Consider the following 13909-nt stretch of genomic DNA (forward strand, 5'->3'; position numbering starts at 1 on the left):
CTTTTAACACCAGAAAGAGTGAAAAATGAAAAAAAAAAAAGTACTTTTGTGTCAGTAGCTTTTATTTTAGGTAGTCACACTAAATCAAAACATTGTGAAAGACGGTATAATGTACTATAAATGCTGTCATCTGAAACATAACATTAGCTTTGAGTATCAAACGTTTTTTGACATATAAAAAAATGATAGAGATATATAAAATCTCTTCCTAAAAAACAGATGGCATTTGCTTATCAATGGGAAAGACTGACATTTAAACAAAAGGAGTTTGGGCACATTAAATAATTTTCCCTCACAGAAGAGAATGTGCTCAACAGTGATGTGCTTGAAATGATCTCTTCAAAAGAAGTGTTCTGAACTACCGGTATATATTTATGTGTTTGTGTATTTTATATAATTATACATGGAATTTTCTGTCATTTAACAGCTGTTTGGCTGTGTCAAGATAGGGTTATGACATAAATTTGCAAACTGACGTGAGGAGATTTGCGTGAGCAGTCTCCAGGGGAGGCACAAGATTGAAAAAAATAATTGCAGTCTGGTATAATTACACACTAACATTTTTTTCCCAGTGTTATTTCTCCTCACCCCACCAAAAAAAAAAGTGCAGGGGAGAGTAGGTCTGCCAATTTTGATTGGGTGTTGAAAGGTTTCCGTGCGTGGTTAAATACGTTTTGTAAAGACTCAGTCAGGTCTAGTTTGACATTTTTCATCAGATTCTGTAGATGGTGCTGTGTTGCAGAAAGGTTGGTCCCTTCCTTCTTCCAACATGGTTTTATATTTAATACAGAGTAGTGAATCACTTGTGGAATGTAACCTGGTGTTATACTGTTCTTTGGATTCTGTCTGATTGTGCCCCTCGCACATGTTATTTTTTTAAATTATTTTTTTGTTGATCGCCGACAAAATGGGACAACACTATACACATTCGTCTCTCATTTATAAATATTGTACATATTTTTGCAGATGTGATATGCTGTTACACAATAGAAAAACATTCGTTCGTATAGCACTGACACCTCCTCCAGCCAATCCGCCTTGTGTGGCTACACAAACAGGCATTCACACTCTTTTCCATATCTATGGACATTTCGAGTATTTGATAATACTTACATGCATGTTTTGGAATGTGGCCAGAGTCGAAGTGCACAGAGAAAACCCATACAGCAAACCAGAACATGCAAACGTCTCAATAGATGTGCTTCTGTACAACCTTTTGTACAAAACCCTATTAAATTCTCAAAACCGTAGAGTCCTTCATGTTTCATCTTAACTCAGGTTGTTAGTATTATTGCACCATGATACTGAATGGCGCTATAAAACCTAATAAAATCAATATAATGGCCATTTCAGGGCAGTTCGGCTCCAACACCTTGCCAACCAGGTAGCTACCAGCTCAGACAGGGCTGGTCCAGCTGTCAGACTTGCCCTCCTGGTTTCTACTGCCAAGGTCAAGGTTAGGTTAAAGGCAACTTAGCAGGCATTTTCCCAGTCATCTAAAGGCAAAACAGCCTTACGTTTCATTTATGTGTAAATCAGGAACTTCTTCTGCACTTCTCTGCGAGAGAGGTTTTTACTGTCCGAGTGAATCAGCTACTCCACGCCCCTGCCCAGCGGGTTCCTATGGAAATCTGACAGGCTTGATTGAAGCATGGCAGTGCACTTTGTGTGACCTTGGAATGTACTGCAGAGGATCAGGTGCGATGCGTCCACAGACTGACACTTCCGCCGGAACGTTTTTGGTATATGAGTCATGAAAGCAATGCATTCATAATATATTTCGTTTTGTTCTGTAGGGAGGACCTTTCCCAGTGGCTCGTGTGCTGCGGGGTTTGTTTGTGTTGGGGGAGCCTCTGAGCCATCCCCAATGGACAACGTGACGGGCTTCTCGTGCCCTCCTGGCTTCTTCTGCTCTGCTGGGACTTTGGTACCACAGCCATGCCCCAAAGGAACATTCAGGTTCATAATCTGCAATGGACTGTATTAGCATTCAATATTTGCAAGGCTTTGAGGCTCATATATAATGTTTGCCTCATAATTTTAATGAACCACAGGTACAGCTGAATAAATATCAGGGAAAAGTTCATTTATTTCAGGAGTTCATTGCAAAGAGTGAACCCACGTGTACAAATTAGCTATATAGGTTTACCAAAGTATTAGAGGTTGTGTAATTGTCCACCACTGTAAACCGCAAACACAATAATGAACTTTTTGCCACATTAATTCCTTGTTTAAAGCCACAATCACTACTGAGCGTTATCTCTGTAAAGGCATTTTATTGGATAGCATCTAATATATTTTAAAGCCCTGTAATAAGCCACACTTTGTGTTTTCTTCTCTGTGCTGTGTAATTTAACATGACAGTGAACAGAGTGGGTTGACGGATGAATCTCAGTGTCGTAGCTGCAGCCCGGGCTTCTACTGCTCAGAGACAGGCCTCTCAGCAGTGTCTGGACCCTGCCTAGCTGGTAACAACAACAACAACAAATTATTCAAGGGCATGTACATTTCACATAAAATGAGGCAGTGCTCAAGAAAGTGTTTGATAAACACTTTTTGCCCCAGGGTTCTACTGTCTCGAGGGATCGCAGACCGCTGCACCAATATCAAGTGAATCTGGAGGTGTTTGCCCAGCAGGCCACTACTGTGCCGAAGGCAGCAATGTCCCCTCACCCTGCCCAACTGGCTCATTCCAAAATGAGACCGGGGGAAAAGGCAAAGACGACTGCAAGCCTTGTCTTCCTGGTAATCACATAACTTGATATATTCAAAATGTCGCTTTCCTCTACATTAATTTTCAACCCTCTCACATGTCTCTTGACAGGCTCCTACCAGGATTTGTCAGGCCAGACTGAGTGTAGGCGCTGTCCTGCTGGCTTCCACTGTGAGACTCTCAGGCTAAGCTCAACCAGGGGAAGTTCTTCTGGTCTCTCCAGCCCTCTGCCCTGCCCTGCTGGTTTCTTCTGTCATAGGGAAAGTCCAGATGGCCGGCCTGTTCCCTGCCCCAAAGGCACATATGGGCCCAGTCAGGGTCTCACCTCAGAAGGTAAACTTTATTTCGAATGCAAAATGAGTGAAAGTATTGGGACACATCTCTAAATTAATTAATCAATCAGGAATAAGGTTGTTTTTTTTTTCTAGAATACCAGAAAAAAACATTTTGGTCTGGTTGGCTTCCAATGTTGTCGGGACAGTTTAGGGAAGGCACTTTTAAAGTGTATATTTGCCATTACACTCAGTCGGTGTCATTTTCGTCCTAATCTTAACTATGGTTTATTATCTAAAAAAAAAATTTGAATTTCACACTTTTCTTGGGTGTTTTTTTATTTAACAGTGTTTGCAGGGTGGAGTGTGGAAGCAACAGGTGGAGGACCCAAATACAGGGATGCAGGGAGGCAAGGCAATATGAATCTCCCAAAAATAAAGTATTTTCAAAAACAAAAATGCAAACAAGGCACTCGAAATAATCAAAATACTGCATTAACCAATTACAAAAAACAAGGTTGAACGTAGCAAAGGCAATTAACTCACAACAAAAGGAGGCATAACATGACTAGATTAATGTGACACACGACTGGATTAATGCGACACATGGCAGACAGCAACAATCAACCAAAAAAGTACAACAAAATAGAAAGTAACAACAGAGATCAGGACTGGAAGAGAGTTTGCATTCTCACTCGAAAAAGGTTTGACATACTGACGTGTCACTGAGTAACTCAAGCTTTTAAACTGTAAGACTTCAGGCCTATATGACATTATAAAGGCAAATCATAAAAGGACCATAGCAACTGTCAACTACATAACGTAACAACCAGTCGTAACAATTCAACTATTGTTAATTTACTGTACGTTTGAATCATAGGCGAAGGAAATCTCAACGCCATAGATGTAACAGTCAATCAAAAATCCCATGTCATATTACATGAGCTTTTGCAGTCTCTGTTTCCGAAATGCATGTGAGCCTTCACAGCAAAAGTTACTTTTCCGGATAGATGCAACATCCAGCTGGCAGTTTGGCGATGGCGCCAATCTCTAACAATGCAGTTCACCTCTGTGTACAATTCATTAACTAAATCTGCACTCGAATGCCTTCATATTTTGTTCCGAATCAGCTACTTATGACAGGTACCTAAGACGACATCATTCTCATTGACTGCAGCGCCACAGCACTTTATACAGCCGGACGCTGAGCATCTAGTGCTTCTTAAAGTGGGTTGTTCCACTGCGCAAAACTGGACGATCATTGGATAAAATGCTGGGCTTTATCCCACCCATCGGATGCTCAGCATCTCTGGAGGTCTATGGGGCAGTGGGCGGGCCCAGGCGCTCGGTTTCTGCATGTTGATCGGATGATCTGCCGGAGCGGAACTGGGCTCCTGCTCATTTGAATGACCAGCAGCTGCCACTTGTGTGATTGTTATTATTCCGCATTTTTGACCAATCTAAAGTGTTGAAATTGGCTTTCGCTCTTTGACAATACAATGTTAATGGTTCAAGACACATGCCGTTTGCGGGGTCTCCTGAAAAGTGACGATTTTGAAGGTGCAAGGATTCCGCCCAATGCCAGCGAACTCTACCTGTGGATGGAAAATTGATTGATCGATTGATTACATTTTATTTGATTAGATTCAGTCCCCAAAAAACAATTATTACAGAATTTTACAGGGAAACAAAGCCAATTGAAAAGGTGTAAGGTGAAGCCGCAGTTTATCAAGCCTTTTGTTACAAAACAAACATACCTCAAAGGAATGTGTGGTGAGTCTCAGTTGCACAAATTTAGAAATACAACTCGCTTCTTGAATATCAACATTCTCTCTTTTTATTTCTTGCCCATTTCGTATTTGTATTATTGTAATGTGCAGTAGCTTCAGCGGTTAGGGCAATCCAATTACCCAAGCCAATTTTGCCATGTAATTATGGTTCAAGGAAAAATAAATAGAATACGGCGTGTGTGTTTGCGTGTGTGTGTGCATGCATGTGTGTGACTGATAAAAACACCATGTCGAATGTTAGCTAAAACTTTAAGTTGTTTGTGTTCACAGGTGAGTGCTTAGCCTGTCCTGCGGGTCTGTTCTGTGGGTCTGAAGGTTTAGTGGAACCCTCTGGATGGTGCCTGGATGGATTTCTTTGCCTCATGGGAGCCTCGCTTCCAAACCCCACTGACAACACTACTGGGTCTCTTTGCCCACCTGGCGGGTTTTGCCAACAGGGGCTTAAAGCGGGTAGAGTACACTGGAAAACTTTGAGTTTCTTGTAATGCCTCGCATTGTGATGTACATGCCTGACATTGTGCTGTAGGTGACTGTTGGTCTGGGTTTTATTGTGGCTGGGGTTCAAGCAAGGCAGACCAGACAATGTGTCCAGCTGGCTTCTTCTGCCCTCGCGGAACACCAGCGCCCATTCCCTGTCCCGCAGGAACATTTAGCTCCATTACAGGCAACTCACACCTGAGCAATTGTACTGAATGTACTGCTGGATACTACTGTGAAGGTAGGAAAGGTAGTGCATTCTCCAAATGATTTTGTTTTTCCTTTGGTAAGATGAGACCAACAGTGAGATGTACCGTACAGCAGCGATGCCCAAGTCCGGTCCTCAAGACCCCCAATCCAGCCTGTTTGAGAGGTCTCCCTCCCCCAACAAACCTGATTCAAATCATCAGCTCATCAGCAAGCTTTGCGGAAGCTTGACAATGATCCTGATCATTTGAATCAGGTGTGTTGGAGTGAGGGAGAAGTCTCAAACAGGCTGGATAGTGATTCATCGGAATAATGATCTCTGACCAGGTGTCCTAATACTTTGGTCGGTATACTGTGTCATCAGAAACAATGAAAAAAAATATCGTCTCTTGTGTTGATGCCATTCAATTCAGAAGACAGTTTTAGTAGTTTAGTAGCAGAGAATATACACTAGAAATTTAAATGAAGCCTCTCTTCTTTCTATGGGTTTGTCTTATCTGACAACGCATTTGACTGTGACACAGTGGAAAGTTTTCCAAATTACATAGGCGGCCTTATCTAATCAAAGCCAGGGACGTTCGAGTGTCATCACATCATATTATATATGAGATATGATTTGCTGTGCATTGTGTTACTTCAGTTGAAGGTACTGTGCAGCCCACACTGTGTATCGCTGGCTATTACTGTCCACCTGGAATGACACAAGGAATGAGTTTACCCTGTCCAACTGGTACTGTTCAGAACCAGCTTGGAGCCTCAAGCCCTGTTGCTTGCCGTCCCTGCCCTGCTGGTAATTGTCTGGTTAAGAATACTTTTACAGCATCCAAGCAATCTAATGACATGCCAAACAAAAGCTGGATTAAAAAAAACGGATCTATTTTAATTGATGGAGCCATTAATATTACATGTGTATTGTTGGAGTTTGTGTCATATTCGAGCTGTTTCAAATTCAGTGGTGCTTTTAGGTACGAGTTGAATTTGTTCTGCGACCCTGCTTGTTACTCACTTCTCTCACTTATCTCAAATGATCGCTCTCCATTGAAATGAATTGATACATTCCAGTACTCCCCCCTCCAAAAACAACAACAAATGTTGTAATGTCTTCTTTAATAAGAAAAATAGCACTCTATAATATTTAGTTTATAAAACATACATTAATGAGAGTATTGAATGTTAAGAGTGAAACTTTGAACATTTGAAAATGAAAAATGTTTGCTTCAATTCCAATTGACGTTGTGATCTTCTTTCTGGTATATGTGCCTTGGCCATAATTGCAGTATAATTGAGATATACATGGAGCTGGTCAAATTTCCCTGGAAAACCGCATGAATATTACTTGTTCTTCACAGAGGATAAAGAATATATGCCTGTTAGTCAGAGGTGGGCATTCGTCAGTGCTTTAGTCCGTCTGTGAGTTCTTGTCTGTATTTCAGTCAGCCGAACGGTGTCGAGAACGCAATTAACGGTACCACGTCACACGCAGTTGCCACACTCCTGACACGCAGGCAAATAAAGAGAAAACAGAAAGTAAAACAGTGTTGTATATCTTTCGGTCCCACAGACGCAATGATATGTGCCCCATTTGTTTTTATTTCACCGATCACCACGTTGTGCGTGTGTGTGTGTGTCTGTTGTTTTTGTTTGATATTTTTCCTTTATTTGGTGTGTCTGCTTGTGCAGCGCCTGCGTGTGACGTGAAAATTATGTTCTCGACGCCGATTGGCTGTTGCCGCCGAGGAACTGACTGGGACCACGTGGGTCCGCTGGAAATACAGATGGGAACGCATAGAAGATGTCCACCTCTGCTGTTAATATCGTTATATTATCTATCTGTGTGTGTTGCTGGACTATTTTTGTTCAAATCTGATGCTATTCCTTAGCTTGTTCATGGTGTTTTGTTTCTTTTTTAGCAGAAAGCTAAACTGACTTACCTTAAACAAAGCTACAGTATGTGGATGTTTTAATAAACCAGTGTTTTCGTTTACGGTGATAATGACACAATTATTCCGTTCACATTAACAGAACACGATGTGTTCGCCAAAACCCCTCAGCAGCAACTCACAACAATAAAACACACTCAACCCAGTCGGTTACAATATCTTGTATATAATGTTACTCTGCAATCGCCTTGTGATAACTTTCACAGGAAGGTTAAAATTTTCTATATCTGCCGCAAATGGGCTGCTTGCTAGCTTCAGGCAAAAGTGAGTTGTACTCTCTTCAATTCAAGGTGTTGGTCAAGGTACAAGTTCATTTTCTACTGGTCTCATTAGATTGCACTGGTCCACTTTTGGTAGACGATTGGTATATAAAATCAATGTAATCTATTTATTTATATCAACATTTTGATGGTCTTTTTCTTAGGAATGTTTTGTTCTCAGCCTGGTCTCTCGCATCCCACAGGATTGTGTGAGGCTGGATATTATTGTCCCACTGGATCCACCAGCAAAAACTCTTCTGAATATCAGGTGTTGTTTTATCGATTAATTGCATTTGCAATATAATCGCAATTTGAGATTTTGTAATCGTAAATGTCCTGACAATTAAGTGTGGTATACACAAAGCTGGGCACTTTACCCTTTTTTGCCCGTCCGTCCTCCGTCCGCAACCTGGGTACCCGACCGTCTTCGTCCCTCCGTCCTTATTCATAGAAATTATCGTCCTCCGCCCTGTCCGTCCTTGTGCTTTTAAAGCGGTTCAGTCCTTCAGTCACGTGATGCAATGCGGCAGTTCCCGCCTGCGCCGACGTGGATGTATAAAGAAGCCTTTAGCAAGGCAGTCTTTATTTTTAAAAGAACCCAACACAACACGTCAGCCAAGACTTTAGGGACGTTTAGAAGGACGAACGAAAACCTACCTCCATCCTTGCATAAGGCTTCTTAATGCTCCCACGTCAGCTGCATTGCATCACATGACTGACGCATTGAGCTGTGCGACATGTTGGCGATAGGTCTGCAACACATGCTGTTCACCCGTCAAAAATTGTTGCTGCGTATACGACGCCGCGCACATCCTCTCTCGTGATTGGTCCGTTATGTTGCGATGATATACAATTTGGCCCGGCAATTTTTGTTGCCACCGAGGAGAGGATCCATTGTTGCTGCTGCGAATCAAACTAGTTTGGCAGCGGCTCGAGTGTTATGTCACATATGTGTGTGTAAAGAAGCCTACACAGGCAAGTACCACCTTCGGCGCCATACTTCCAGATTGTTTTCGCAATACAATTAAATACATCGTCTAGTCATCTTGGTCCCTCTGTTGTAGCAGGCACGATATCCATTATTTTCGCTGTCATTCTGATCGTAGCTCAGCAGTAAAGCGCCGACCGGTATTTGCCATAAAAGGCTAAATAAATTCCGCCCTGCGGTGTCCTCGTTAGTATCGGCCATAGCGACTTGGAATGAAACTGCAACACATTTTCAAAACAACGCGTGTGGGTTGTGCGCGAATATAAAGGCAAACTGCCGCAGTGACGTGCTCGTTAATGTCGCCCACGGGAGTATAAAGAAGCCTTTAGTCTGTCCTTTTTAAAATATTTGTCATCCACCATCCACAAAATGGGCATTCGTCCGGACCGTTCCGTCCCCGGGATGGAATGCCCAGCTCTGGGTATACATAGACTGCGTAGTGAATGTGGTCAACAGATCAACATTATGCTCAAAAGCTACTACAAGAAAACACACAGTGCTTAAAAGCTAAAACGGAAAACACATGCTAAAAGTATTTTTTAGGTAATGAAAAGTAAAATAAGACTCAATAAATATTAAAATAGTAAGTACTCACTGCTTTTAACCGAATGTACGATAGGTAGGACAAAAACGAATTCCTACGAAAACAGTTAATGGCATTGTTCGCACTGGACATTGGTAGGTCGTCTTGACGGGTAGGAAAGAATTTCAGAACACTGGATGGCGTGTGTGATATAAGTACAGATCGTGTAAACTTTAATTTTATACATGTTTTATTTATTTATTCATCTACTCTATATGATAAATTGAGTGAGTGATTTAAGAAGTGCAGTCCACATTTACATACCATGTTTCATGGTAGTAGAGACACTGGATTATTGTTTATCGATCAATATAAGAAGTTGAGTGATTAATGGACCATGTGGTCCCGGTCCATCCCTCGTCGCCGCCAGCCAATCGGTGTCGATAACGTAATATTCATGTCACAAGCAGACAAGCCGCCAAACAAAGAAAAAATATCAAACAAAAACAGACACACACACGCAAAGCGTGGTGATTGGTGAAATAAAAACAATATGGGGCACACTAAGTGAGAATCTTGCCAACCTATTTCTTTCCCCCACTGGCCATAATCCCTTTCCGTAAAAAAACTAAATAAAGTCGATTAAACCACAAGGTGAAAAACTCAATAAAAAAGGAAAAACACAGAATCACCATGAATGGATCAAACTTTCTATAGTATCAACTGGAGAAGGAGGCTAAAGAACAGCTGGGGAGCAGAGATGAGTGTGAGTGGACAAGTAGAGTGGAGTTCTTGGAGCCAGTTTAAGAAGATGGTTTATTGCCTGCAGGTGTGGCTTACTGAGCCCTGCTCCCCAGCAGTTCTGCCCCGCCTTCCTGCACTGCCCTGGCTGAGAGAGGGAGAGGCAATGTGGTCAGTGAGAGAACACAAGACAATAAAAGCACAACCATAACAAATCATTTGCCTTTACCTCAGTATTCTATAATGCATAACATATCTGATATTGTTTGTTGTAATAAAGATTAATTGTTGAAAAATACATTAGGAAAGGACCTAGAAAAAAAAATCGCAACTGATATCGCAATCTTAGGGCCCCCAAAAAAATCATAATTACATATTTTCCATAATTGTTCATCACTAGGGTGATCGAATAAATGTCTTTGCCCTCACTTCTAAAATATTTTTTTTTATATTTGTGTCCCATTAAATGTAATATGAACATCTGTGTCATGATTATGGGATGGAGGAAGGAGAAGCAGGGGGTACGGAAAAGTCCAAAACTCAAAGTAAAAAATAAACACTAGAGAACCAAAACACAACTCCAGGCAAAACAAAGAACATGACAGAGTCAACGATCCGACAAGGACTGAACGAAAACCAAGAACTTAAATACAAGCATACTGACAAGACAACGAGAAACACCTGGACGAGACACACAAGATAGGAGGGAGCTGATTGGCTAACACAAGGGGGTGGAATGCCAACAGGTGGACACAATCATTGGCGAGACAGACAAATGCTGAAAATACAAAACTAAAGAAAAAAAAAATCTGTGTCTTCAGGAGAAAAAATATATATATATTTAATCTGCAGATATAATTTCAACTTTCTCCTGTGACGTCCCCTTCCCTTTTCATGTTATTACTTTTCTCCAATCACACTATCAAATAAAATGTCAGATTTCTTTCCAACATGTGGACAAATGACAGTATTCCTAGAAAATTTATTTTTTTTTTTTGCTTAACCTAATATTGAAATCTAATTATGAGTTTGGTCTGACTAGAAATGTCATGTTTCACTACATTACTATTATAATTCATCCGTCATCAAGCATTTTCAGGAAGTGATGCTGGCAGTGCATATTATTCTAAATAAGCACAGCCATTCTGTGTGCTATAGTACATGAATACATGCTAAATTGCTTTTGCTCTTCTTCAGAGTAATTCTACCAGAAGCCATCTTTGTCCTTCTGGCTATTATTGCCCCGCTGGAACGAAAAATCCAATTCCGTGCCCTGCAGGCTCTCTGTCCATCTCACAAGGTCTAAAGGGAGTTGAGGACTGCCCCCCTTGCCCCCCTGGACAGTTTTGTGATAGAACTGCAAGTACACAGCTCTCTGACGCTCTCCCATGTCATGCCGGGTAAACATATATTAAATGATCTGTTTTCTGTCTACTTTATCACTTGTGGATGAATGTCAACATATTTTTGATCTTAATACATAATTTGAAGAGAGTTTTCCGAATGTTTTTATTACCCCTATCTAATTTTAAAAGGGAGGAAGTTGTTTTGCTCTTTTTTGTTCTCTTGAAAATAAGTTATTTTTCTGTGAAATGCTAACATCCATGGCAAAGTGCTTTCAGATGGCCCTCTAACCTAAAATAATGTGACTAAGTCTACTAATACTTAAATAAAAGTACTATTACAAACAAATAAGGTAAGCAAAGCAAATTTCTGCAGCACAGCTGAAAGGTAGTCAGTAGGACATAGACCTCCACCAAGGTGGAAAGATGGTAATTCATTCATGTAAAAAAAAACAGCAACAACAGTTTAAAACTGGTAATTTAGTTACATGTTCAGTATTCAGATGTATTTATAAAGAAACACTATTAAAACCAAAAGCTAAGGTACCATAAATGGATGCTCTGATGTCTGTACAGCATTGTAACAAATTTGGTGCGGGGTCAAATGGCCATATTATGAAATATGTAGGTGTCTTTGTAGATTCTCAGTCATCCAGATCATAGTAAACCGCAAACATGTAATTGAGGCAGCTGCACTCTTCATGGTTTCTGAAGATGTATGACCTTTTTTCCATACGGCTTTTTACCGTAGTTCCCCCATTTATGTCACTGGTGAGTGTGTCCTGAGGGTGCTCATGTGGGGGTTGTTGTTAATGTTGTTGCTGTTGGTTGGTGGGGAAATGGCTTGTTAGTGGCCACTTTACTTACAGCATGGAGTGAGACAATCGTTCGGGAAGATGTCAGGATGTTGTCGTAAACTGACAATAAGTGATGGTGTAAATAATACTAATTAGATTAGAGAAGCTCTAGTTCGACATACATGGCTTCCTTCACATCTCTTTCAAACCAGTGGTCCGCTCTGTTCAGAATTTGTCCATTGTTATCCTCAAAGTAGTTTGCCTTCTTTTTTAGATGCAAATTAATTGTTGACTCTGGACCCAAATCCATTACAGTACCTTCTTATGATATGCCATGTGCTTGTGTAGTGGTTGATTGTTTTTCCAATAGGGCCCATGCACCGCGTCATCATGACGTCATCATCCGCCATGTTAGATGCTACGGTGAATGAGCGTATGTTAAATGCTGTGTATTTGTCGATTCAAAAACATGTTAAAATGCAAGAAATTGGCGGGGGAAACCTTTGGGTTCACAAATTAGACCTTTGGCATATCTGACAGTAGAACAAGTGCCCCTACACGCGATTATACGGATAAAAAAATTTAGCAAAATTTGGTGGTCCCTTATGTGGCCGAAGTACCTGGAGAAAACTCAAGAAAGCGTGGAGAGTTAGTCCACCATGCTTCCTATAAAGAATGGTAATCACTTGAAAAAAAAGACTCTTAATTATAATAACGAATGACGACTTAACCCTCTTCATTCATCATTAAAGTTAAGATCACATTGTTGATACCACCACCTCAACAAGGACAGTATAAAACAAATCCTCTGTTGTACTGTAAAACGTTCAAACATACCACACATAAAAGACACATTTTTCTTAACATGCTAACAATTAGCTGGCTAGCGGTAAATGGTAGCATAGCAGTCTAAATTGCCACTCAGACTTCAAGTCAAAAACCACTGGTCACAGATAATCCCAATCTGAGACTCCTATTGAGTCAACCACTATGGAACAAAAACATGACCTAGAAACCTAGCTAAATGAAACGTGCAACATGGCTTCTCGTCATTGTAGCTCAGTTATCCAATTAAGCAATATCACACGAGAAGGAGTGATGTTGTAATGTATACTACCACGGCTGTGTTTCCCTCTGTGATATTGATTTTCTACATCAGTTCTACAAGTGTCATATACTGTATTAGTCAACAGTAATGAGTGACCACTAATAATGATTTATTTGTTTATTAAATCAGTTATTTGGCTCCACCAACGCAAATAACAGCAACAGTCGTGGAGTTAGCTGTTGGCACGACATGCTAACTGGTCTAAGTGTCAGTTAAGTGAATTTATTTTACTGTTTCACTTTCATGGAGCGAGTTGAATGATTAGCGCGCTTCACGTCAAGTCACGCCACGCTATTACGTCATTTTGTGGGTACTCCACGACGAGCAAAAGTTTTACAAAGATGTCCGGAAATGTAAAATACAGCTAATTGCCATAACAACTGTGCACTCATTAGTTGCACATGTTGCCAGAGTGTCTGCTTCTGTTTGTTGTCCCTATAACAAACTCTACTGTTACAAAATACTCATTCATTTCACATTTTTAACATGACATGTGTCGTCTCTGCTTCTGCAAACAGGTATGTTTGCCTTGGCGGCAGTCCTAGTCCTGCCCCATCTGACGGTTCCCATGGCTACCGTTGCCCTGCCGGCCATGGCTGTCCTGTTGGCTCAGCCAGAGCGTTGCCATGCGAGCCTGGTACTTACAGCCCAGCTCCCGGAGCCGCAGAGTGCATTGTATGCCCGAGAGGAATGATGTGTTCCTCCTCAGCCACCTTGGAGCCTGCCATCTGCCCACTCGGTGAGCAGGAA

At 41.1% G+C, this 13909-nt stretch overlaps 1 protein-coding gene across 1 annotated transcript in view; it reads left to right on the top strand.

The window, feature by feature from the left end:
• Positions 1 to 13909, top strand: part of LOC147144936 (uncharacterized) — a 92008-nt gene that overhangs the window by 51662 nt on the left and 26437 nt on the right. The window contains exons 55-66 of the mRNA XM_086036500.1: positions 1354 to 1456; positions 1540 to 1698; positions 1797 to 1959; positions 2365 to 2468; positions 2566 to 2745; positions 2825 to 3046; positions 5046 to 5225; positions 5302 to 5493; positions 6100 to 6249; positions 7824 to 7927; positions 11109 to 11311; positions 13678 to 13898. Coding sequence (XP_085892626.1) covers positions 1354 to 1456; positions 1540 to 1698; positions 1797 to 1959; positions 2365 to 2468; positions 2566 to 2745; positions 2825 to 3046; positions 5046 to 5225; positions 5302 to 5493; positions 6100 to 6249; positions 7824 to 7927; positions 11109 to 11311; positions 13678 to 13898 — 1981 coding nt within the window. The remainder of the gene's footprint in view (positions 1 to 1353; positions 1457 to 1539; positions 1699 to 1796; positions 1960 to 2364; positions 2469 to 2565; positions 2746 to 2824; positions 3047 to 5045; positions 5226 to 5301; positions 5494 to 6099; positions 6250 to 7823; positions 7928 to 11108; positions 11312 to 13677; positions 13899 to 13909) is intronic.

This window comes from Filicampus tigris, chromosome 7 (genome assembly GCF_054856515.1).
Source record: "Filicampus tigris isolate MCC_2025a chromosome 7, RoL_Ftig_1.0, whole genome shotgun sequence".
NCBI classification, from domain to species: Eukaryota; Metazoa; Chordata; class Actinopteri; order Syngnathiformes; family Syngnathidae; genus Filicampus; species Filicampus tigris.